At 42.7% G+C, this 26,804-nt stretch overlaps 1 protein-coding gene across 1 annotated transcript in view; it reads left to right on the top strand.

The window, feature by feature from the left end:
• The first annotated feature begins 7,183 nt into the window (after nt 1–7,183).
• LOC144824120 (aminopeptidase N-like) overlaps nt 7,184–26,804 on the top strand; it is a 241,364-nt gene continuing 221,743 nt past the window's right edge. The window contains exon 1 of the mRNA XM_078683232.1: nt 7,184–8,171. Within this exon, the coding sequence (XP_078539358.1) occupies nt 7,426–8,171 (746 nt within the window). The 5' untranslated portion in view covers nt 7,184–7,425. The remainder of the gene's footprint in view (nt 8,172–26,804) is intronic.

Here is a 26,804-nt window from a genome sequence, read left to right as displayed (position 1 = left end):
TTTTGATATCTTCAATTCAAACACTGTACCTAAACCCAAAAGCCAGAATCTTAGTTAACGGCACTCTCACAGATTGGGTGAAAATATCTCGGGGCACAAGGCAGGGGTGTCCCCTGTCCCCTTTATTGTTTAATTTATACATTGAACCGTTGGCCACCCAGTTAAGATCAGATATGTTGATTATGCCATTTCTTTTGCATGAATTTGTTTAAAAAATTGCATTATATGCAGATGATCTCTTAATGTATAACACTAATCCTGAGATTGCAATTCCCCGACTTTTCGATCAAGCTGAGACCTTTGGTGAAATTTCAGGGTATAAAATAAACTAGGATAAAACGGAGATTATGCAGTGGAATCAGATACCAGGAACATATATAGCTAAGCCACAGATGAGATATCTCGGAGTTCTCTTGACACAAGATATCTCAGAGATACCAAGAACAAATTTTAGCAAAGTTTATAAAGAGGTATGTGGGCTTTTACAGCGTTGGTCTGGCCTTCCGCTAAATATCTTTGGACGAGCAAACCTGATAAAAATGGTCATTTTGCCAAAAGTGACCTTTCTGTTTAATTCGATACCACTGAGTTTTAGCCCAAAAGATATAGCGAACATTCAAAGGAAAATAGGTTCCTTTATATGGAATTCAAAATCCCCTCGCATCTCCTGGAAAAAACTGAGGAGAAAATTAAGAATGGGAGGGCTGGCGTTGCCAGATATATTAATCTACTGTCATTCATTTCATTTTAAAAACTTTAGGTTAATGGCAGATAAAGCAGATACATCCTCAATGGGTCGGTTATTTCAGGCGCTATTGCAGGGTATTCCCCAAGGTCATGAATATTTCCTGTATAAATTGGGGGATCCTAGATTCTACAAAAAAGTGAGGTTGAAGATATTGGGCACAGCCCTGAAGAATTGGGTATTCCTCAGGAGAAAGTTAGGAATCCCGTATTATCTGCCTCAGGCTCCAATATGGGATTCCCCAGGGACACCTGAATGCCTGAAAGATCAACTATCAATTCCCCTTAGAATGGCGGGCTTTTCACAATGGCAAGATCTCCAAAATAACTCACAGCTTTTAGGCTGGGATACCATCTCTAATTTGACAGGAGGAACTTTAACCCGATTTAAGTACTACCAGCTGTCTAGCTGGTGGGCTACAATATCGTGGGCTCTGGAGGATCTAGTGTGCAAGTTGGATTTGGTAAAAAGGAAGGGGAGTTGGAAAAGAGAGGTATCCTATTGGTATGAGGCTATGTTGGAGAAAGAGGGAATAACGCAACAAGAACTCCATAACTTATGGAGTGGGGTAGCGGTCTTAGACTGTAATAAATTAGAAGACCTGTGGAAAGACTCATTTATGATGTTGCATGCAATAGTAAAGGCGGCACCCCTTAAAAGGAATCACCTATTCACTCTATATAGAGAATATTTCTCACCAAAAAAACTTGCCAAGATCGCGAATTTAGAATACCTCTGTCCAAGATGTAAAGCTTCTGACGCAGATGACCTACATATGTTTGTAGAATGCCCTAGGCACATACATTTTTGGTCAAAAATAGAAGGGTTCATAGCAGAAGTGTTACACATACAGTTTTCAATCACTATTGAGACGATTTTATTTGGACTGATTCCAGAATACCAGCTCAACGATTTGATGACTAAATTTGTTTTTTATGTAATGGTCTTAGCAAGAAGGGACATATGTAAAGCCTGGAAAAACATTAATCCACCTCTCTTTGCTGAATGTCTTAAATACATCATTTACATCTCGGAGTCTGATATAGCTTGCGATAGCACCAGCCATGATAAAATATGGGCGGCCCTAGTGGCGTGGCGGAATAGATGAGATAAAACTATATTCCGATGATTTCACCTGGGCGCTGTTGGTGCTTAGCCTCCAGTTAAACCGAGGGCCATGGATACACGAAGGGCTGGAGTAGAGCAAGCAAGCAGTTGTGACCAGTGGGGTGTCCCCAATCTCCTATTCTCCTATGTTGTGTATAACTGAGGGCGGAACATCGTTACATTGGGGAGAGGAGAGGGGTCTCCCCATTTGGTATACCCATCAATGGTATATGAGGAATAAAAAATAAATAAACATTTTTTTTTTTTTAAGTTGAATTTATAATAAATAGTTTGGAAAGATGACTTTCAAAGTCACCTTCACCCTGCCTGAAGTCCCTTAAAGCTAAATCTACATATTGTTTCCCACTTTTGCCAGATAGTAATTAGCATTTCACTATGCATGAATGAGGTTTGAACTTTCCCCCAGGACAGGGACAAAAGGCGTTTCATATGGGAAGGTGTTCTTGTGCCTTAGACAGTATGGCCTGTGGGCTGGAGTCAAGGGCTTAACTAACTTCATATATCCTGAACTCTTTGTTTGCACCTCCAGCCAGACCATTCCCCAACACAGTGAGCCTCTTGTTGACATTACAGTGTCATGGCTGGAGCGTCAAGATCTTCTTGACACGTAGCTGTGGTTTTTCATATGAAACTTGTGGCACACTTCAAAGAGGCCTCCCCTGTCATAAGCAAATGATAGCTGACACTTGGGCAGGAGCCTTCTTTTGTCTCCTCCAACCAGACATACCACAATCACAGTGGGCCTCCTTTTGACATTACAGTGTTAAAGTATTTTCGACAAGGCTGCTGGGTTTACATTTAACATTTGGGGGGCACTTCAAAGGAGGGACACAGGATTCCAAAATAATGTATGTGTTATCAGTGTCTCATTGCAGAACTCAGTTTTTGCTCTTCCAGATTTCTGTCTTTGACTTTGGTGGGGGTACATGGGCTACCTAACACTGGAATTTAGTGTTATATTTTTTCGAGGACACCAGGGTTACCACACAGTACACTCCTCACACACACCCAGTACTCAGAGCTGAAGTTTCGAGTGGCCGAAGAAGTTGCCCATCTTGAAAATGCCCACAGTGTATAGTGTAAGCCCCAGGAACGTTTACCCCCTTGTTTAGGGTGTCCCAGCGGTCATTCCCACTAATTAGCTTGTGCCAGGTATAAATGTGGCATCTCTAGGCACCCACTTCAAAACACTCCAGGATGTTTGGAAGATCAGAAGAAGACTTAACCTGCTGTCTAAGACCTCCGAAGAGCCTGGAAAGCTTGACCTGATTTCTCTCTCTTTGGACAAAGAAGTGGTCTCCAAGACTGTTCAAGGTACAGGGAAATAATACGCTCCAAGCAACCTTTCCTGCTACTGCTCAGTTGGACAGTGCCAACTGGACCTGGACTGGACTGAACCCTATGTATCTCATAGTGCCTCCTCTGAAGTCCTAGGATGTTTTAGAAGTGTACGCATGTGGTGGATTGGGAGCTAAAGGGCAAAAGTCAGAAGGTAAAATCTTTGGCCAGATTGAACCCAGCTAGTACACCTGGCCATGCTCCATTACAGGCAGCTTAAAATTGTGCTTAGGCCCTGTTGTACTTCTTGGTGCCAATCCTACCTAAAACGTTATACATATATTTCACTGGTTCCTCTTATTGGATTTTTGTCATTTTGATTGTTCGTTTATTACATTTTACTCTATTTTTCTAATTCGTTTTGAGATTTTTATTACTTTTCATTTTGACTTTATTGCAATTTTATTGCTGCTAGAATATTTTACACATTGCTGTAAGTTAAGCCGTCTGTTCTGTGCCATAGCTACCAGGGGTTAAATACGGCTAATTTAATGACTTTGAGGATTGCTGTTATTACTTGAGGTCAGTACTTACCACCCTCAAATAATAATTCAATTTCGCACAATGACACAGAACCAAGGATATCGGTATAAGAAGAGCTTCTGGTTCGTAAAAATAACCCCTTAGCTTTGAATTCAAAAGAGACCTTTTTCGTAAATATATGCTAATGTAACAAACGGGGGAGTCCAAATTAACATGTGCAATCTTAAAATAAACTTCGGTTTCCCATTAAACTGTGTGACTCCATCAACAATACACTTTTTACTAATCACAGACTATGTGGGTTCCAATACTATATAAACTACCACTTGAAAATAAAACACCACTTATTTATCCCCAATCCAGTTTAAAGAAACCAGAAGCAATCATAAACATAAGGACTAGTGCTCTGAGCTCTTATATTCCATTTAATTATGACCATATTTATTAAGAGCAGTGTTCTCCACATAGTCGGAGAGGTGTGGTGCTGAGGTGTGGTGCCCCTGAGCACAGGGGTAATGGTTCAATCCCTGGCTCCGTCTGCAGCTCAGCTCAGCACCATGTGACTCTGGACAATAGCTCACTTAATTTCCACGACATCCCCCAGCGCCTTGAGACCCACAAGGGTGAGTAGTTCGCGCTTTACAAATATGGATTTACATTTATTTTACATATAGTCTACTTTTCTAGGAATTAACTACTCCCAACACTTTCATTCTCAACGAAATAAAGACTATTGAAGAAAGAATCTCAAAAAGCCCCCCTCAAATCAAGTTGATTCAGGGAGACACGAATCGCACCACCCTTTCCTAATTTCTAAGCCCAGGAGGTGAACTCCGCTCCATTGATATTCACAAAAGGTATTTAGTAGTGGTAAAGTTAGGATTCTAACTAGGAATCCTGACTTTACTACTACTAAATACCTTTTGTGAATATCGAAAGTTGTGAAGTTAGGATTTTTGTCAGTTTAATAGTTGTAAAGTTAGGAATCCTAACTTTACTATTTTACTACTACTAAATGCCTTTTGTGAATACCAAAAGTCGTAAAGTTAGGATTTTGTCTCAGTTTAGTAGTACTAAAGTTAGGAATCCTAACTATATTACTACTAAATGCCTTTTGTGAATACCAAAAGTCGTAAAGTTAGAATTTTGTCTCAGATTACTTTTGTGAATCTGGCCCTTTATGGTTAATGAGGAAAAATGCCAACTTTCTAAAAGTGGCATTTTCAAAATTGTAATTGAAAATCCGACTTCATCATAAGAGAGGGTTTTTTATTGCAAGTCCAAAGACACTAAACATGAACTGGTTACCTGTTCTCATTTGGAAATGATGGCTTATGAAATGTAATAAGATAACACCAATGTTATCCTATGGGAGAGGCAGGCCTGGCAGCAGTGAAACAAATTTAGGGGTCTATTAGGATGGCGGGCACCGGCAATAAGGATACCACCGCCACCGTAGCATCCCCTGTCCACAACATTGTGGTGGGCGCTGCTCACAGCACCGCTCGCCACAATGCTGTGGATGCACCTTGTGTATTGGCATGCACAAGGTGACAGGCACAGTGTGGTGCCTGCCACCTAGTCCACCCCAATGTCCCCCCATGTGCACCCCTCACCCCCCCAACACTCCGGGGGCCCGCAACAGGCCCCCACATGCAGAATATGCATGCCTTCAATGTAAAGGCACATCTCCGCATGCATTTTAATAGGGATGGTGGTGTCTTGCAGACACCGCCACCATACTGAGCCCCTTTTCCCGCCCGGTCGACTCATCGACGGGCGGATAACCGGCGACGGTCTTTACGTCCGCTGGGATCCCCCCCGCCATCATAATATGGCGGGGGAAATAGTGGGCGGGCGGTGAGAAATGGCGGGCGGATCTGCCCGCTATTCTAATAGACCCGTAAGTGTTTTGCACTACCATGAAATGTAAAACCTAAAATTACATATCCTACATTTTAAATACATTCCACGCTGACCTCTGGTCTGTCCAGGGTCTAGCTTAGCGGTGACTTATGTGTATTAAAAAGGAAGGTTTATTTTGTCAGGATGAGATAGAAATTTAAAACTGCCCCCAGTGGATGCAATGATATGTCTGAGTCATGTTTACAGGGCTACCTAAGTGATTGGCACAAACAGTGCTGTGGGCCATTAGTAGCATTTAATTTACGGGCCCTAGTACATGTAGTACCACTTTTTTAGGGACTTAAAAGTAAATTTAATAGGTCAATTAGTTGTAAGCCAATTCTACTATGTTTTAAGGAGAGAACACAAGCACTTTAGCACTGGTTAGCAGTGGTAATGAGCAGAGTCCTAGGCCAGCAAAAACGAATTTAGCAAATAAGTGGAGGGTAAAAGCAAAATGTTCATGATGAACCTGCAGAGAGGGCTAGGTCTAACACCAACAATTACTGGATGTGACAAAGCCCACACCCCTGCGAGGTATTCTAAGCACATATCCACAGCTAAAACCTGTCAATAAACAACAGGGAGAAAATGCTTGAACTTATTTTGCAGTTGCATTCTAGGAAACCGAGGTGACCTGATGTCCCACCTTCTTTTAGGTAGAGGGATTGTTTCAGGGCTATATGCTGCTACTATTCAGTAAAGCATCAAACTTGAACCTGCAGGGCATATTATTAAGAAATAGCGCTAACATTATCGCTGCTTTAGCGGCAGAAAACTGCTGCTAAAGCTTCGATAATGGGCTTGATAATATGCCCTTGTGAATTCCCATAGAAGCCCATGTTCTGGTGTGAACATGAGCTTCTATGGGAATTCTCTACGGCGTATTATCAAGCCCATTATCGCAGGTTTAGCTGAAGTTTTCTGCCTCTAAAGCGGCGATAATGTTAACGCCGTGCTTGAATTTTGCATACAGTGACTATCACTTGCAATAAATAATTTTTATCGATAAACTTGCAATGCCGTGCCACTAGCAGTTTCCGACCTACAATTGACTAGATGGGTGGACATGCAGCATTTACCAAGACATGCGGTTTTGGCAATAACGCATGACTTGTAATCACAGCCTTAGCGAGATGTGCCATGGACCTGGGAAATACAGCAATGTAGATTTGCTGAATATGAAGACTCTATTCAGTCCTGACTATCTTGTTTAAACATTAAAGGCTCACGTTTTCTCTCATAGGACTAGTGTCTCCCAATTTCAGTGCCCTGAGGTTTTTCTTCACTCGCCCATTTCTCCCTCTCGTACCACACAGACATCAGCCAGGAAGAAATTCGAACAGCAATCGTTCCAGACTAGCAAAACAGCTCAAACAGCATGTCAAATTATTTCTCAGCACTCGGCCGGCGAAAGATCAAGAGTCAGTGAGAAAGTACAGAGTCGGTGAGAAAGTACAAAACGCATGTAAATGATTAGTCTGTAACTGAAATGACAAATCAATAGCTAAATTGAACAGGTTAGATAACATCACCATAACAGTTAAGAAAACGAGATTTATAGAATGTTTCACCGGGTTCTCTGGTAGATAGATTGCTCCATCACATAACATTTAGAAGTGCTAATTGATCTGATATTCATTGTAGTTGTAATTACAACATGATTCCTTTGATTTTATCTTTCCTGGAAAACTGTGAGCTAGACAATCTGAGGACGTCCATGCTAAAGTCTTTTTAGAAACGGCTACAGATTAAAAGTGATTTGAGCAATAAAACCCTGACCCTGATAAACACCAATTAATAACTTACTAGCTAATAGTTTTACAATGTGTTCCTCCTCCACGTCTTGTGGAATTATAAAAGGCACACATAGAACTCTACACTTGCCTTTCGGCTGTCTTTCAGATACACAGACCTCCTACTGGATTGCGAACATGGCAAAAGGCTTCCTTGTCAGTCCCCTGCTAATGGTCGTCAGCGTCTTGCTCTCAGTAGCGGCTGTTGCCACAATCATAGCACTATCAGTGGTGTACTCCCAGGAGAAGACCAAGAATGGTAACTCCATCCTTCCTGACAGTAGCACTTTGGTACCCACAGCCGAGGCAGGACCCACAACTACCTCCAGACCCACCACACCGGCTGCCTCCACGCCACCACCCAGCCATCCGTGGAACAGATATAGACTACTGAAAAGCCTGATCCCACATCACTATGACGTGGAGCTACAGCCTTACCTTGAGAAAGACTCCCGTGGTCTTTACATCTTTAAAGGCAAAAGCTCTGTATATTTCAGATGTACAAATGCAACTAACGTTATCCTGATCCACAGCAACAAGCTGAACTACACCATGCAGAGCTCCTTCCACGTATCTCTGAGCTCCGTTGATGGCTCGCATCCTCCATCCATAAGAAGAACCTGGCCTGAGACACTAACTCAGTACTTGGTGGTGGAGCTGAACGCCAATCTGGAGAATGGGAAAGACTATTCAATGTACACTGAGTTCACGGGAGAGCTGGCGGATGACCTGGCCGGGTTCTACAGGAGCGAATATATGGAAGGAAATGAAACCAGGTAAGAAACCAGGGGTCTAATTTATGAGGGTTTGCCATAGGGAAGCGCAGCAGGCCTTCCTGCTGCGCTTCCCCACGGCAAAACCAAAGGGCAGGAATGCGCAGTATCTATAAGATATGGTGCATTCCTGTCCTTTTGCCCTGCGCATGCGCACAATGGGCTGCCTGCGCCAACACAGGCACCTTTGCACCATGGTGTAAGGGTGCCTGCGTTGCGGGAATGATTATTTTTGCACAGGAAGGGAAACCTTTCCGTACAAAAATTATCACAGAAGGCTTTTCCTCTTTCTATATGCGCTGCAGAATGCAGCACACGTAGAAAAAGGAAAAACAAGGAGAAATAAAGAGAATTCTCCCCGTTGCGCCTCCCTTACGCCTCCCCTGGGAAGTCGTAAGCTTTTGGCACTGCCAAAGATTTACGATTTCTCGTAAATCTGGGGCAAGTGTCAAAAGGCCATGGATGTTGCTGGGAACACCCCCAGCAACACCCATTGCACGCCCCTTTAACGCAGAACACTGCGGTAAAGCGACTGATATTTATCAGGCAGCATTAAGCCAAAAAAAGTGGCTTAGTGCTGCCTGATAAATATCACGCAGGTTTCAGCACCACAGAACGTCACAAAAATTGACGTTCCGATGGTGCAAGGGGCCCCCAAGTGAATTTTCCTATTTTGAAGATGATGTATTTCAAGAATATATATTGAGTGGCACCTACTGCTTGTCACTTTTAAAAAAATGTATTCTAGGTACCCTTACTTTTTAGGGCTCGGACTCCATCCCAGTGAAACTGGGAGGAGTTTGAGAACTAATGTTAAAGGAGAAAAAAAAGAAGAAGAGGGCCTTGGAGAGAGAAATTCCAGACATTCCTTAGCGTTTTCTGTCATCTGGTCAGTGATTCGTCTTCCTTGTGTTTTCGTTTTAATAGGCTTGAAGTGATAGGGTAAATGTAGTTTTGTTCCGCCATTTTGGGCATATTTCGTGCGTGCTCGCGCAAAGAAGTACATAAATTATAATTAGGAGCTGTCAGGGTGCCTCCGTTAGTGAATCCAGATGGCCGGGCGCGTTCACAATTCTGCAGCGCTCAGCGCGCAGCTTCCTGCTTCTTCTTCTTGAACACACTGGGGCTGTGTTCGTTAGAACTTGTAGCTGTTTCTTCACAGAAAATATTACGAATGTATGTTATGTGGATCGCACAGGCGCGAAGGCTCTGGTCTAAACTCGGCGGCCGGCTATGCGCGGCGTGGAGATGATATTTGAGTAAGTGGCCATCGATCAGCTAATGCCTGCCGCGGCGCTTGTTAGCAAGGGGCTTTGGCTTTAAGTAATCACTGGCTGCCTGTGCCAGCAGCAGCAGGAGCTGCAGTGCCTGCCTCTGCATTGAGGGAGGGAGGCAGGGAGGGGAGGGCTTGCCCTACAAGGAGAACGGTAACCTGCAGCGCCAGCGCGGACAGCATGAGATGGGGCTCCCAGAGGCGCTCGTGTGAATGTGGCCAGAGCCAGCCCGGGCCCCGGCGCTGCTGCCACCTGTGCGCCCTGGGGGTCAAGCAGAGGGCACTGGAGCCTGAACATGAGCTGCTCCAGCAGCAAGATGAGCCTGAAGCAGTGTTGCCATATTGGGCTATTACTCGCACAGTTGGGCTTCATTTTGCCCAATTGCGCGAGAAAAAATCGTGCTGGGCGGGATGCCGAAATTTGGGCTCGAATCCAACCTGTGTGCGGCGGTTTCAAGGATTTGTGCGGCGCCGCCGCGCTGCAGCCCATGGTTGCCCTCTCAATGCCCTGCCACACCCCTTTCCTAATTTTAGGTGTGTCTGCCCTGCAGTACGTGCCCACAAGTAACACCTCAAGGGCCATATATACTGGCGGGCGGGAAGCTTTGTTTCTTTTCTGCAGGATGTAATTGCTATCTCTCATCTGCTCCCACGAGGGAATTCCCTGCTGCGAGCCTCTTTGTTTTTGCACATCACTGAAGATAGCCCAGTGCGTCCAGTGCCTGTTGCAATGATTTCTATGTAACCTGCTTGTTAGAATAGAACAGTGGGGCCGAATGAACACTTTATCCTCCCAAGGTCGATGAATCACCATTAATAGATATGCATGAATCACACTTTTTCTTAAGCACAATAGAGTTTCAGTGTTTTGGGATGTATGTGATGGTGTGCATGTAAAACAGCTTAGCAGGTAAACCATGGAGGATTTTGCATCATCAAGGAGTTTGGGGGATTAGTCACGATCACACTTAGCAATCTGCCATTCACATATAAAGAGGCACGGGGGATTAGGCTATTTGCCCAAAATCACACAATCAGTCAAGTGCTATAGCTGGGAACCCAGGTACACCCGCAAAATAATTTGATCTTGACCTTTTGCATAATTATAGTTTCCCTGATTATACATTTAGGTCTGTAGTTAACTTGTCACCAGTCAGTGGGGCACCTGGTAAAAGTGCCTTCACTTAGGGGCTGATAAATAAAATACTCTATCTCAATGAGGGGTAATATTTTTGCGGGAGTATTTTTTTACATACTTTTACATGTCTTCGTAAATCTTTCCCACCTGTCCAACTACCTATTCGTAAATGTGCAAAGATATGTCTTTTGCTACTTGTACCAAGTCTTTTTAAATGCATGCCGTTGTCTTGCAGATGTGCCATTAAGAGCTTGGTGGTGTTGCTTATTTAAGTTGGTTTTTTTTCTTTATGAATGTTGACATGTTTCAGTCTACACTAGTTCTTCACAAGGGCCTTTTGTGCCTGAACTGTTTGCAGTAGGTAGGTGAGGCCCTGTATCAGCAGTCTGCCTTTATGTTAAGAAAGTAACCTGGTGGGGTTATCGCTGCACTTGACCGCAGTCTGTGGCCTAAACCCATCCTCCGCTGACATCCGGGAGTATGTGATAGCGCGTATTTCCCCTCTGGAATATGTGGCTTATCGCACTTCACAATGCCAAGTAGCCGAAAACAGATTTTGAAACTTTTGTCCGCCCCCCGTGTGGCATAGGGATCTCTGCCAAGTCAAAATGTGGCTCAGCGGTCACCATGGGTGCGCATATGCACTACTTGGTAAATACATTTTTTTGTTTTATTTAGCGCAAACTAGACCCGAGAAATCAGGTATCAGAGCGCTTTACATGAGCACCAGTTTCGTTACAGAAGGACACATTCATGTTTGTTAGGCACGGGGAGATTAAGTGATTTGCCCAGAATCACAGGATGTTTTAGCGTCATTGCCGAGACTCGAACCCTGTTCTCCAGTTTCGAGGTCGACCGCTCTAACCGTAAGGAAGGTGCAATAGCGCTGTTACATTTCTATGAGCTACTCTGCATTTTCCCCATCTGCAAATAATCAATCCGGTTTCTTTGAAAGTGCAACTACTCACCCGAGGCTGCATTTTGATGTTGTTCAGGGATGTATTTATGACCTATAATTCATCTAGTGTTTTTTGTTTTCCTTTACCTTCATTTTATTATTTTAACTTCTCTTGTTCTTTCTCCGTTTAAAATACTTTATTCCGATCCTGTCTTTTCTATTATTGTCCTGCAATTATTTTTCTTTCTTTGCCTCGGCTCGTCTTGCCTCTGACTGGCCTGTCTCCCCTTCTTGATATCACTCTCCCTGTCTCCCTTTTCCCAGTTCTGTCATATACTCTCTTCGGACTGCTTCCTCTTTCGTTTCTCCCTCTTTCTGTTCTTACCTCTTCTCTTTCCCGTCTACTGACTTTTGCTTAGTCCTTCCTACCTTTATTTTTACCTTTTATTCATATCTCTGCTCATCTCAGTCTTTCCCTCACACTTCCCTTTCTTGTTCTTTGCCTCTTTGTCTCACACCGACACTCTTCCACGGGCACTCTCCTCTCTCACCCACTTATCTCTCTTTTCAAACATTATTTGGAAACTGTACAGGGGACCACACGGGTGCTTCCTGCCATTGGAGGCTGCACTGTACATGTGAGGCTGTATTTGTACACATGAGGCTACATTTCGGGATGTAAAGCTATACACGGGCACGTGAGGCTATGCTGTGTATGTGAGGCTGTACCTGGGCATCTAAAGCCACGCACTGGCATATAAGACCCTTGTACAATGTGTGACCAGATTTTGAAAACTAAAAGACAAGGACGTTTTACAAACATATAAAAGGGACTACAATTTTACATCAGCCAGGCACACAGAATGACTTAAATGACACAGAAATACAGACAATGAGGAACCAAGGGACTAAATTAACTGCAATTTTTAAACCCAATATCTTGCATGTTAATTTAATTGCTTTCTTGTAACAGCTGCTAACTCGTACTGCCATAAAACACATAAACACGTGCTCCCTCTGTCTTTAGTCGACCCTCTCAGAAAACTGGGATCTCCAATCTAGGGATGATATTTGGGCTGGTTTTTGGGCTGGAACTGGTCTGATTGGGCTTGTTTTGGTCTTCCGTTTGAGCGGCTTTGGGCTTGGGACGGGTCTAAAAATCTGGCAACACTGGCCTGAAGTCCCCATGTGCGGCGACCAAGGTAATGGGGGAGAGTTTGGAGTCAGGCCACTTGCTGCAGTTGGGTGCATGCTTAACATCTGGCAGCTCCGGAGTCAGCAGTTTCTGGACGCTGCTTGTTGTGGGATTAGTGCCCAGCCCCGGCATCTGGAAGGATCTAGTGCCTATTCTAGTCTAGTGAAGTTGAAATATGTAGAAAAGAGAATTTTGTACATATATAAATATAATAGTGGTGGACTGTATGGAGTATGATCGGACGCCTGAAACTGCAGCTGGTGTGTGAGTGCCGGCTCTTGTGACACTGTGTCTGTCTCCTGTCGGCTCCTCCTCACACGGTGCTGTGGCTCTCCTGACACTGTGTGTGTTTCCTGCCGGCTCCTCACACGGTGCTGTGGCTATCGTGACACGGTGTCTATCTCCTGCCTGCTCCTCACACGGTGCTGTAGCTCTCGTGACACTGTCTGTCTCCTACTGGCTCCTCACACGGTGCTGTGACTCTGTGTCTGCCTCCTACTGGCTCCTCACACGGTGCTGTAGCTCTCGTGACACTGTGTCTGTCTCCTGCCTGCTCCTCACACGGTGCTGTGGTGCAGCAGTAGTGCAAAATTCGCACATCCACTAGGAGACTACAGGCAGTTGACATCTTAGGCAGCAACTGTGCAAGCTTCTTACACTCACAAGAACGACATTACAGTGTGCAGTAGTGCAGCCCCATTGCATTAGCTCAGTGTTGCTGTTTTCTCCTCCTTTCAATATGTTACAGTTAAACAGATATTTTCGCAATAAAAAAAATATTTTTCTTTTATCCACATAAAAAGGATAAAATGCTGAGACAGTCCCCTCTTTTATTCAAATTGGGTGAAGTGAAGATATCAGGCTGCACTTACAACTTGCCACACGCGAGTGCAGCAGGCGCACGCTGCCACTGAGCTATACGAGGAGCGTGGGACATTAAAGGAGGCACTTCAGTGTGTTCTGGCAAAACAGCCAATATTCGTGCAGTCTGCACACCCGGCGAAGTGAAGCTATCAGGCTGCACTGACAACTTGCCACACGCGACTTCTTGCCACAAGAAGACCACTGGAAGCAGCAGTGCAAGCTTCTCACATTCACAAAGAAATCACAGGCAGCAGATGTGCAAGCTTCTCACACTCCCAAGAAAGACATCACAAGCAGCAGTGGTGCAAGGCAGTGCACTGCAGAATAGATCAGGCAGCAGTAGTGCAAAATTCGCACATCCAGTAGGAGACTACAGGCAGTTGACATCTTAGGCAGCAGCTGTGCAAGCTTCTTACACTCACAAGAACGACATTACAGGGTGCAGTAGTGCAGCCCCATTGCATTAGCTCAGTGTTGCTGTTTTCTCCTCCTTTCAATATGTTACAGTTTAACAGATATTTTCGCAATAAAAAAATAATTTTTCTTTTATCCACATAAAAAGGATAAAATGCTGAGACAGTCCCCTCTTTTATTCAAATTGGGTGAAGTGAAGATATCAGGCTGCACTTACAACTTGCCACACGCGAGTGCAGCAGGCGCACGCTGCCACTGAGCTATACGAGGAGCGCGGGACATCAAAGGAGGCACTTCAGTGTGTTCTGGCAAAACAGCCAATATTCGTGCAGTCTGCACACCCGGTGAAGTGAAGCTATCAGGCTGCACTGACAACTTGCCACACGCGACTGCAGCGCCACAAGAAGACCACTGGAAGCAGCAGTGCAAGCTTCTCACATTCACAAAGAAACCACAGGCAGCAGATGTGCAAGCTTCTCACACTCCCAGAAGCTTTACACATCCAAACACGAAGGTCACCACCCGGTGATTTAAAAAAAATGGAAATCCATTTCCAAATCAGTGTAAAATGTGAAATAATGACAGCAATGACAGTGGATATCTACAGGCTAGTGAAGCCAATGCATAGCTACAGGCTAGCGATCACTGCATATCTAAATGCTAGCTCAGAGCATATCTACAGGCTAGCGATGAAAGTGCATATCTACAGGCTAGCGATGAAATTGCATAACTACAGTTTTGCAATGACAATGCATATCTATCTACAAGCTAGCGATGACAGTGCATATCTACAGGCTTTTTAAGCCACTGCATCTCTACAGGCTAGCGATGACAGTGCATATCTACAGGCTAGCGATGACAGAGCATATCTACAAGCTAGCGATGAGAGTGCATAACTACAGGCTAGTGAAGCCAATGCATATCTACAGGCTAGCGATGACAGTGCATATCTACAAGCTAGCGATGACGGCGCATATCTACAGGCTAGTGAAGCCAATGCATATCTACAGGCTAGCGATGACAGCATTTGTACAAGCTAGCGATGACAGTGCATATCTACAGGATAGCAATGACAGTGCATATCTACACGTTAGCGATGACAGTGCATTTCTACATGCTAGCGATGACAGAGCATATCCACAGGCTAGCGATGACAGTGCATATCTACAAGCTAGTGTGATAATGCATATCTACAGTCTAGCAACGACAGCGCATATCTACAGGATAGCAATGACAGCGCATATCTACAGGCTAGCCATGACAGAGCATATCTACAAGCTAGCGATGACAGTGCATATCTACAGACTAGTGAAGCCAATAAAAATCTACAGGCTAGCAATGACAGTGCATATCTAGAGGCTAGCATGACAGAGAATATCTACAGGCTAGCGATGACAGTGCATATCTACAGGCTAGCAATGAAATTGCATAACTACAGTCTTGCAATGACAATGCATATCTATCTACAAGCTAGCGATGACAGTGCATATCTACAGGCTTTTTAAGCCACTGCATCTCTACAGGCTAGCGATGACAGTGCATATCTACAAGCTAGCGATGACAGAGCATATCTACAAGCTAGCGATGAGAGTGCATAACTACAGGCTAGTGAAGCCAATGCATATCTACAGGCTAGCGATGACAGTGCATATCTACAAGGTAGCGATGACGGCGCATATCTACAAGCTAGTGAAGCCAATGCATATCTACAGGCTAGCGATGACAGCATATGTACAAGCTAGCGATGACAGTGCATATCTACAGGATAGCAATGACAGTGCATATCTACATGTTAGCGATGACAGTGCATTTCTACATGCTAGCGATGACAGAGCATATCCACAGGCTAGCAATGACAGTGCATATCTACAAGCTAGTGTGATAATGCATATCTACAGTCTAGCAACGACAGCGCATATCTACAGGATAGCAATGACAGCGCATATCTACAGGCTAGCCATGACAGAGCATATCTACAAGCTAGCGATGACTGTGCATATCTACAGACTAGTGAAGCCAATAAAAATCTACAGGCTAGCAATGACAGTGCATATCTAGAGGCTAGCATGACAGAGAATATCCACAGGCTAGCGATGACAGTGCATATCTACAGGATAGCAATGACAGTGCATATCCACAAGCTAGCAATGACAGCGATGACAATGCATATCTACACGCTAGTGAAGCCAATGCAAATCTACAGGCTAGCGATGACAATGCATATCTACAGGCTAGCATGACAGAGCATATCTACAGGCTAGCGATGACAGTGCATATCTACAGGCTTGTGAAGCCAATGCATATCTACAGGCTAGCGATGACAGTGCATATCTACAAGCTACCGATGACAGAGGATATCTACAGGCTAGCTATGACAGTGCATAACTACAAGCTACTGAAGCCAATGCATATCTACAGGCTAGCGATGACAGTGCATATTTACAGGCTAGCATTGACAGAGCATATCTACAGGCTAGCGTAATAGTGCATTTCTACATGCTACCGATGACAGTGCACACTAACACGAAGGACATCACAGGCAGCAGCTGTGCAAGCTTGTTACACTCACAAGGATACCACAGGCAGCTGAGGTGCAAGCTTCTCCCACTCACAAGAAGGACATCACAAGCAGCAGCGGTGCAAAATTCCCTCACAGCAGGTACTGTGCCAAGGCAGTAGCAGCAACAGAGCAAGAGTCCCTTATAAAGAACAGGCACAGCACAGAGATGCACAATGCAACAAGCTTCTCACACTCACAAGAACGACATCACAGGCAGCAGCAGTGCAAGTTTGTTACACTCACAAGGAGACCACAGGCAGCAGCAGTGCAAGCTTCTTACACTCACAAGGAGACCACAGGCAGAAGAGGTGCAAGCTTCTCCCACTCACAACAACGACATTACAGGCAGCAGCAGTGCAAGCTTCTTACACTCACAAGAAGGACATCACAGGCAGCAGCAGTTCAAGCTTCTTACACTCACAAGGAGACCACAGGCAGCAGAGGTGCAAGCTTCTCACACTCACAAGAAGGACAACACAGGCAGTAACAGTGCAATATTCTCACACTCACAATGAAATCACTGGCAGTACACACCACATGAACACACTCCATAACACATAGCAACAATACATTGCCATTTACAATGCCATTAGCTCAAACTCAAATAAATCCGAGCCCGATTGCATTTCTAATGCTTGTTTATTTAACTCTTACTTTTAAGTTATATATTTATGTTACCTTTAATGATGGAATGTCCCTGGGGCAGCGTTGGTGATAGGAACTGTACTTGCGATGTACTGGACTCGACACAGTGGGGGTAAGGCATGATGTATATGAAAAACAGGTCGTTCTACTTTACTAAAGCCAGAAACGGCAAGCACATAAATAAGCGTTACAAGAACTCCTCCATCCCTTTCTGAAAACGACTATCCACAGTCAGGTATGTTTCAAAATTGCTAGAATTTGTAATAAAAATGATGCTTAGTGGCTGAAATGCTTTCCTTTCGCTAATCACCTAGTTATTCAAAATGCTGCACACTGTTAGTTTCCAAAAAAAAATATATCCCAACTGCTTCAGAAACATTTTCTTTATCAAATATATTTCTTATGAGTAAATAAATAATTTTATTTATAAAATTCTAAAAGCACTGATTTGATTTCCAGTGTAGATTACTTCACAAAATTCCAGCATACCCAAAGATAATACACATGCATGTTATAGGCGAGCGCACGGCATGTAAAAAAAACACAAAATTATAATGTGAACACAAATATTATATTAATCTTTGTGTGTATACCGAAAGTAATCCGTAGCAGAAACCTGAATCCTCAGCATTAATAGAATAAAATGTAGCTAAATTATTAAATTATAACAATCTTAAGAGAGACATTACAATGTTTTCTTGTAATAGATGCAAAGAAATGACGAAAGTCCATAAAACGGTAGAACTATTTGTTTGGTTCTAAAATAATATACATAATAAATTAAACCATGTGCAAATAAAGTATATCGGTTGCATTTAACTCAGTCTTGTGAAAAAAACGATATAAACGGGCTTTTAATATATGTTTCAATAAAAAATATCTAACTGAAAAATCGAGTTAACTATATGAATTGCTCATAGAAAGCTAGAACTCAATACAGAAGGCTCGAGATCATATCACATCTTGAACAATCGGATACTTATTTTTTTTTTTAAATGCACGAAATTGAAATCAAATAATGAAGGTTCAACTGGCAGCTAAAACCCACGCGTTCATATATCTTATTTCCCTCAACTAGTTATTAGTGGGGTCATACATCAAGTTTATAAACCTTTTGAGTTCATCGGGTATGAAAAGTAACTGCATTGTAGAGGTGTCAATCTTGCCTTTAGCTTTACCAGTCCCCCATCATTACTGTACCTAAAGAGAGTGAGAGGGTCAACTGTGCAAGGGAATCATGCCTGGTGTCAATAGCACATTCACTACGAAGTTACCAGGTTACTTTTTTTATGAGCAAATCTTGATTTCCTCAATTGAGTGTATCAAACGGCAACGTTGCTAAAGCGCAACATATATATTTTTATATACAGTCAACAACAATTTTGTTTGCCTAGTTTGAAAAAAATTGCACCCATTGTGAAATATCCGGGTGTTTGGGTAATTTTTACACTGTTTTCACACAAGTTAAAATGCATGGTTTTATTTGTTACTAATTTGTATATGTATGTGGTATTTAAAAAGTGCAAACCTAGTCAAAAGGCAGTGCAACTCTGTAAAGGGTGAAGGGAAGGATACAGTGATTCAGAGATAGGAGATTTACCTGAATTCCTTGGCGCAGAAGTATAGTGTGCCGCACTGTGATGAAGTATGCTTTCAAGAGGTGCGTCTTCAACTCTTTTTTAAATTGGAGCATCTATGGGTGGTCCAGATGTGTACAGGAATTTTGCTTTAGATCCTGGGGGCATAGATGAATATGGCTGGCTTTCCTGTTTTTTAGGTTTTACACTTCTCAGTCTTGGGTCTGATGGTGTCCTGGCTGTGAGTGACGTGATAGCCACTACAGACGGTGAGCTTCTTTATAAGATAAGCTGGGGTGCTGGTCATGATGGTTTTGTAAATGATGCAGCTGGTTTGTAAGATGGTGTGGGCCAGCAAAGGGAGTCAAAAGAGTCCCATCAGGTTAGGGGTGATGTGATTCTATTTCTGGATGAGATGAGCTGCAGCATGTAGGAGGCCTTAAAGGGGAACAAATGTGGAGCCTGGGAAGCCATGGAGCAGGGCATCATCAGCATTCAAATGCAGGAGTACAGGGGTTGAACGTCAGTTTTGAAGTCGCTTTGTGGAAGAAATGGTTTCTGTTGTAATCAACTTGCATGTGTTAGTTATAGAATATAAAATCTGATTACCTCATGGTGTGTCATATGGCATTCTGACTTTGGATGCGCTGCTGTTGAGACCTGTATCTGTCTGTGGTTGTATTTAAATAAAGCCTAACTTGGATATCCCTTGGATTCTGGCTTTTATTACTGGTGACGAGGAGCTCTTGATTGGGGACAAGCCTTAGCAACCACCGATTCCCCTGTGAACCCACCACATTTTTATCTCTTTTCCAAGAATTGTGGATAAAGGATTGGACTTTGGACGTAATTGGACTCAAACGACACAATGTCCTGGACACCGGAATCATCGCTGAAGCACATATTAAAGGAGAACTTTACAGATTTTGTTTTTATTCGGATCTGCGCAACAAAATTAAGTGTCAGTTATAAGCTTACTTGTGAACTTCTGCCATCGCGTGGTGTGCTTCCCGTGTTTCCAGCCTCCCATATTCCATGCTCAATGTCCTCTCCATTCTGCCTCAAAGTGCCTGTATTCGCTTACTAACGTTCCGTTGACACTGACATTTGACGCACGCGTCAGGTCACGCAACGTGGTCGCCATCTTGGTTAGGGTTTACACTCACAATTTAACCATGGTAGCATGAGTTACAAGTTAAACAAAGAATTGACTCTACGTGTTCAAAACAGCGCGACTCGGACTGTGAGGAAGAGATTGAAGATCCTCACAACTATTGTATTTGTGACTCTCCGGCAAATTTTATTCACGGAGAGAAGTTTAATTTTGTAACTGAAAATTGTTATCTTAGACAATGGTTTGAAAGAGAAGTATGGCCACATCTACCAGCATGTCTCAACCTCCAGCGTTTTTATCTGAAAAAGGAGAATCAAGCCTTCCTTGGAAGAGATGGAGGAATCTATTTGATTCGTATATAGTGGCAATCGGGAAAAGGAGGGTCCAAGGGACAGTTTACAGACAAAACCACAGATTCAATCCCCAATTCTATTCTAGGCCAACATAACAGAATCTGGTGGTCAAAGTTAAAAAGGGAGCAAAAAAAACAGACAACAATATTTCCACAATTAGTCATATATAGAAAACCAACCGGCGACACCAATAAGGAAGAAGTTGGATTTCGATCAACTGCCAAGAGAGGCCAGAGTCATCATTTGGATATCCTACCAACACCCCCCTTGATGATTGCAAACAAGCAAGAGGTGTAAAAAGAAAGTTACAGAAGATGACCCATGTGGTCGCTAGATGCAACAGGTAGGATACTTATATGGTTCACTTATGGAACATATATATGCAGTGCAAGGTGAGTGAAAATGTAAAAGAAATTTGTAAGAGAAAACTCTTTGTATTCTAACTTCTCTTAAAATCCCATTAAAAACATGTGGAAATTGCTTTTAACAAATAGGCCACATCTCAAGTGGTGGTCAACTAGTTTCAGCCTCTTGAGCAGATCGCCCAGGCTTTCTTCAGGACCTAAATATATACAGCTACTGCATAGTTATCATTTGAAATGAGTGTGTATACACTTATTCAAATACAGAAGTACCTCAATACCAGCAGGGTGATCTTCACACCTGTAAAAAAAGTGACACAAACACAGATGATAATAAAATTACATATTCATTTCTACGCTTTCTTAAAGACACCATCTTAATCTTAAGTTGGGTTCTCTTATCACAAAGCAGAGGCACTCACCTGCTTGGTATGAGGTCTAGGCCTCACCTCACCTGGTAACTACTCAGGAATAGGAGACCCCACCCTGTAAAAAACGAAGTCACTGATCACAAGGGGATCTATTCACCAATAAATGTAAGTATTTAATATAAAATAGGCTATACCAAGTGCAAATCTACTTGTTGTATCTCCTTCAAAAGGATGCCTGCCCTGACCGGCAACCCTTATCACTACTGATAAAAATTGTAACATTTATGTATGGTGTCTTACATGTTTAGCATTTAGACCTGTTCAAAACAAACTGACGAGTAGATGGTTGGCCCATATCTTTAAGGTTTTGTCTACAGATATACATCCAGGATCACTTTGAAAAGTAAGTCTCAGGCAAAGATCTCCCCTTAGGGTTTGGTGTATATTGTGCCTAGCCTGCTCCTGTTTAATCCGATATGTCTGAACTGCCCACAAACGTAAAATCTTATTGTTACTGTCAATGTGAATCCATCACATGTACTTAGAGTTACTTATTTTGCACAACGAGCAAAAACGCTTTAGTTATTTCAAATGTTTTCTGGCGAAAATGGAGCGTTTCCCCAAATACACTGGGGAGACACACAACATTATGTGCACTCGATTCTGGAAAACAATGAACAAAGGTGAAAGAGCCAATTAGTCACCCATTAGATTGAAAACCAGACCAGCGTGTACTGCTGTTGTAATACAGTATCTTGGTTGCATGTTACTAGCAGCTAAAACGCTACGTGTTAATTAAGTTAATACACTCCAAATTCCTCTCTATTATGATGTTATATGTAGGAGCGGTGAACTGCCTTACCTCTCTGTCGGTGCCTCGGGCTTTCCCTAAGATCGTGGGAGGTCTCGAGGCACCCAGAAAACGCCAATATATGCGTGCGTCTAATGCAACTCTACGAAAAACTACAAATTAACGTCATCCGCATCACAAATGTAGTTTAAGTTATGTGCGCGTAGACAAGACAACATCTAGGTCAAACTGGTCAAGAACGTCCCAAAAATGTGGCCCAAACTTCACTTGCCCAAAAGATCGAACGGTGCCTCCAGCCCGCTATGAACCAGCATGTGTAGACAGTATATATAAAACGTCTACACACTAAACTACAAAATGACGTCAACAGCGTCCGTATTGTAGTTTGAGATGTTTACTGAAGATCTAAACCCAGAAACAGTCAGGCTGGGATTATCTATTTCCAAGATCCCAAAGTTTAGGGCAAGAAGACTGCTGCGTCTTAAAAAACTATAGTCTCTGAAATTGGAGTGTACTATTATTCGGAGCTGTACATGTGAAGCGCTTTTGTCAATAAAGTGCGTTTCTACCTTCTGACTCACAGTAGGGCTACCGAGTTACGTCATGCGCATCATGACATGTAGTTTTGGTAGTATGATCCACATGATCTGTCAATGTTATACCTAATAAGGGTCACATGTAAACTGAATATATAATATATAATCAAGAACATATTTTCCAACTTAAGGCAACTGTATCTCTCGCTGGACATTTTATGTTGTTTAAATTGGAAACTCTATGACTGCATTGGTGGAAACAGGTCACTGTTTGTAAAGTTAAAAGAACAACCAAATGATGTAGGCCGATGATGGCATATGTTGATTGAATGTGTTGCCAAGATGACTCTAATTGGATGTTCATAGATAAAGATGTTCGTAAGATTACAAATGTCAGAATTTCTTTTAATCATATACTTTCCTGAACAGCTACTTATTCCAGCTAGGACTGATGATTTGAAGGCACGTGCATGTTGACCCCTTTGCATAGGACCTATATTTACTCATATACTCATATGGGCAAGCCTACTGTTGTAGCATACAAAAGTCTCATAACAATACCCATGGTATCGAGTCATTAAGGCCAGTGGTGTCGCTTCTCAATCTAAACACCCATTTTTGCTCTTTGTAAATGAGAAACTTAGTTTTGTCGGAGACATGTGGTGGTATAAATGGTTTCTCTAGTACAGTCCACATAAAATCATTGGGCTGGTGGTTAGCTTCGGCAAAATGTCTGGTAAGCTTAGTATTGGTTTTTCTGCACCGGAAGGTGCTCTTGTGTTCCAACATCCTCAATCTCACCTTCCGTGTTGTCATCCCCACATACCGGCTCTGGCAGGGACACTGAAACAAATAGATTAGATGGTCACTGTTACAATTAGAGAAACTGGTTTGTCGCCATTGCTTTGATAGCCCAATATCCAAGTCTTTGATTGTTGCGTTTGTGGGCAAATGGCACAAGCTCCACAGGGGTAATGACCTTGTAATTCCGGTAGGTTCCACAGAGTTCCGATTTTCTTTGGTCCTTGTTGTATGGGGCGGGTGTGTACTAGTCTATCGCAGAGGTTCTGGACTAGTTTAAATGAAAAGAGGGGCATTGGAATCTTATCTTTACTCAAGTTCAGAATCTGCCAGTTCTTTTGAATACATTTTTGAATGTCATTGGAAAGTTTACTAAAAGTATTCACAAAAGTCAGGCGCTCTAATGGTGGCTTTTCGATCTTCTGTCCAACAGGACATCCCTAGGGTTATTGAAGGCCCGCTTGCATGACTGTCTGACAAGTTTCATCGGGTACTCTTTCTCCAGTAATTGTTCCGACAAGTTTTTTGCATGCTGGTCATAATTTTCATTTGTAAAGCTATTGCGCCTCACCTGCAAAAATTGGCCAAATGGCAAGTTGTCATGCAATGATTTCAGATGCTGGCTGTCGTATCGCAGCAACGAATTGCGTGCCATCGGCTTCCTGTAAAGTTCACTTTCCAAACCTGTTGCAGTCACATAGATGGACAAATTAAGAAAAGAAATCCTTGCTTTATTCACCTCTAGGGTGAACTTCAAAAATTCCTCCCTGGAATTCAACCATCCGTGAAAGTAGGCTATCGATGTCAAATCTCGACGCCACACAACTAGAATGTCAGTGATATATCGTTTCCATAGTCTAATAGACTTATGGAATGGATTATCGCTGTTAAGTACATGTTGTTGTTCAAAGCTGTGCACGTAGAGATACACCAGACTCGGCGCGAAAACGCTCCCATACTAGTCCCAGAGACCTGGAGGTAAATGGTTTCTTCAAACTTGAAAAAGTTGTCTTTCATGGTCAAGTGTGCCAACGTCATGATAAAATGTACTGGAGTGATTGCATTCAGATCTGTCTCGTGCAAGATGGTAGAGATAGTATCAAGTGTCGCATCCTGAGGTATAGATGTATAGAGGAATTCAACATCGAAAGATACCAGAAGGTCCTGGTCGGGGTCAAATTCCACTGTAGGCAATAGACGCAATAGGTCCTTTGTATCTTGAAGATACGTAGGCATCCGTTGGACTATTGGTCTTAAGAAAAAAATCAACAAAAGTTGACAAAGGTTCCAACAATGAACCTATTCCTGATATAAAAGGCCTACCCGGTGGCGGTTTTTGTGGCTTATGTACTTTGAGTAAAGTATAAAAATACGGCATCATCGCATGCGCTGTCTGTAGGAATGCCGATTCTTGTAAGGTTATCCAACCTTCATTGATGGCCTCCTCTACTCTTTCCATAATAGCTCTGCCAAACTGTTCTGTCAGGTCTTCTTTTAGAGGGCGATAAAATCTCCTATCGTTAAGTTGTCGAATACATTCTGTTCGATACGCCTCAGTATCCAGAACGACGATTGCCCCGTCCTTGTCTGCAGGCTTGATCGTGATTGTTGATCATCTATGAGTTTTTGAGGGCAGCCTGTTCTTTGTGTAGTAGATTACAGTAGTTCTTTTTCTTATTTGTACAGAGAGTAGTGATCTCTTCTTGTACAGCTCTTTCAAAAGTAAGTACTTGGGGTGGTACACTTTGTATCGGGGGATTGAAGGTGGATCGTTTCTTCAACCTTGTGTTAGTCATGTCAATCATAGGTTCATGTTGGACCTTATCTTCGAAAAAGTTGTCTAGGGGAATCTTTGGAAAAAACCTAATTCACATTGGGTCGTAAAATCATCACCATTTGATGTAATGACAAAGCCTGAGCCTCGATTCAAAATCCTTTCCTCTTCAATAGTAAAAATCTTTCTACTTAGATTCACTATAAGTTCCCGTCCGGGTTCGGTCCTGCTAGTTGTTGGTTCAGACTCAATTTGGTTTTGTTGCGTGTCCCCATTTGTTGAGGCGTTTCCACAGGCTGATTCCAATGTATTTTTGGGACATTTTTGGGACGTTTTTGACCGGTTTGACCTAGATGTGTTCTTGTCTATGCGCACATAACTTAAACTACATTTGCAATGCGGATGATGTCAATTTGTAGTTTTTCGTAGAGTCGCCTTAGATGGACGCATATATTGGCGTTTTCCGGGTGCCTCTGGACCTCCCACCTCAGGGAAAGCCCGAGGCACCGAAGGAGAGGTAAGGCGGTTCACCGCTCCTATACATAATATCATAATAGAGAGGAATTCGTAGTGTATTAACTTAATTAGCACATAGTGTTTTAGCTGCTAGTAACATGCAAATTACTTTTCAAAGTAATTCTGGATGTATATATGTAGACAAAGCCATAAAGATATGGGCCAACCGTCTACTAGGTCAGTTAATTTTGAACAGGTCTATATGCTAAACATGTAAGACACCATACATAAATGTTACAATTTTTATCAGTAGTGAGAAGAGTTGCTGGTCAGGGCATGCGTCCTTTTGAAGGAGATACAACAAGTATATTTGCACTTGGTATAGACTATTTTATATAAAATACTTACAATTATTAGTGAATAGATCCCCCTGTGATCAGTGACTTCGTTTTTTATACAGGGTGGGGTCTCCTATTCCTGAGTAGTTACGAGGTGGTGTGAGGCCTAGACCTCATACCAAGCAGGTGAGTGTATCTGCTTTGTGATAAGAGAACCCAATTTAAGATTAAGATGGTGTCTTTGCGAGAGCGAAGAAATTAATATGTAATTTTATTATCATCTGTGTTTGTGTCACTTTTTTCTACAGGTGTGAAGATCACCCTACTGGTATTGAGGTACTTCTGTATATGAATAAGTGTATACACACCCATTTCAAATGATAACTATGCAGTAGCTGTATATATTTAGGTCCTGAAGAAAGCCTGGGCGATCTGCTCAAGAGGCTGAAACTAGTTGACCACCACTTTAGAAGTGGCCTATTAGTTAAAAGCCATTTCCACATGTTTTTAATGGGATTATAAGAGAAGTTGGAATAAAAAGAGTTTTCTCTTACAAATTCCTTCGACATTTTCACTCACTTTGCACTGCACATATATGTTCCATAAGTGAACCATATACGTATCCTACCTGTTGCATCTAGCGACCACATGGGTCATCTTCTGTAACTTTCTTTTTACACCTCTTGCTTGTTTGTGATCATTAATGGAGGTGTTGGTAGGATATCCAAATGATGACTCTGGCCTCTCTTGGCAGTTGATGGGAATCCGGCTTCTTCCTTATTGGTGGCGCCGGTTGGTTTTCTATATCTGACTAATTGTGGAAATATTATTGTCCTTTCTTTGCTCCCTTTTTTAACTTTGACCACCAGATTCTGTTATGTTGGGCTAGAGACAAAAATGTCAGCCTTCAGGAAAAAAGCCATCTTACTACATAATTTAGGTGAGGAAGACAGAAATATTTTTGAAAGCATGGACTTTATAACTATATGTAACAGTGATGGCGAGCCTACAGATGTTTATGAAATGTCCATGACTTTGTTAGAGCATTATTTTGGACCTCGAATCAATGTGGATTTGGAGCGTCATAGGTTTTTCACAAGAGTTCAAGGTTCCACCGACCGTGTGGGGATCTACGTTGCTTCTCTCAAATCTCTGG

This window comes from Lissotriton helveticus, chromosome 3_1, assembly GCF_964261635.1.
Source record: "Lissotriton helveticus chromosome 3_1, aLisHel1.1, whole genome shotgun sequence".
Classification (NCBI taxonomy): domain Eukaryota; kingdom Metazoa; phylum Chordata; class Amphibia; order Caudata; family Salamandridae; genus Lissotriton; species Lissotriton helveticus.
The sequence above is the reverse complement of the archived record's forward strand: the minus strand, read 5'-3'. Positions and strand labels throughout refer to the sequence as shown.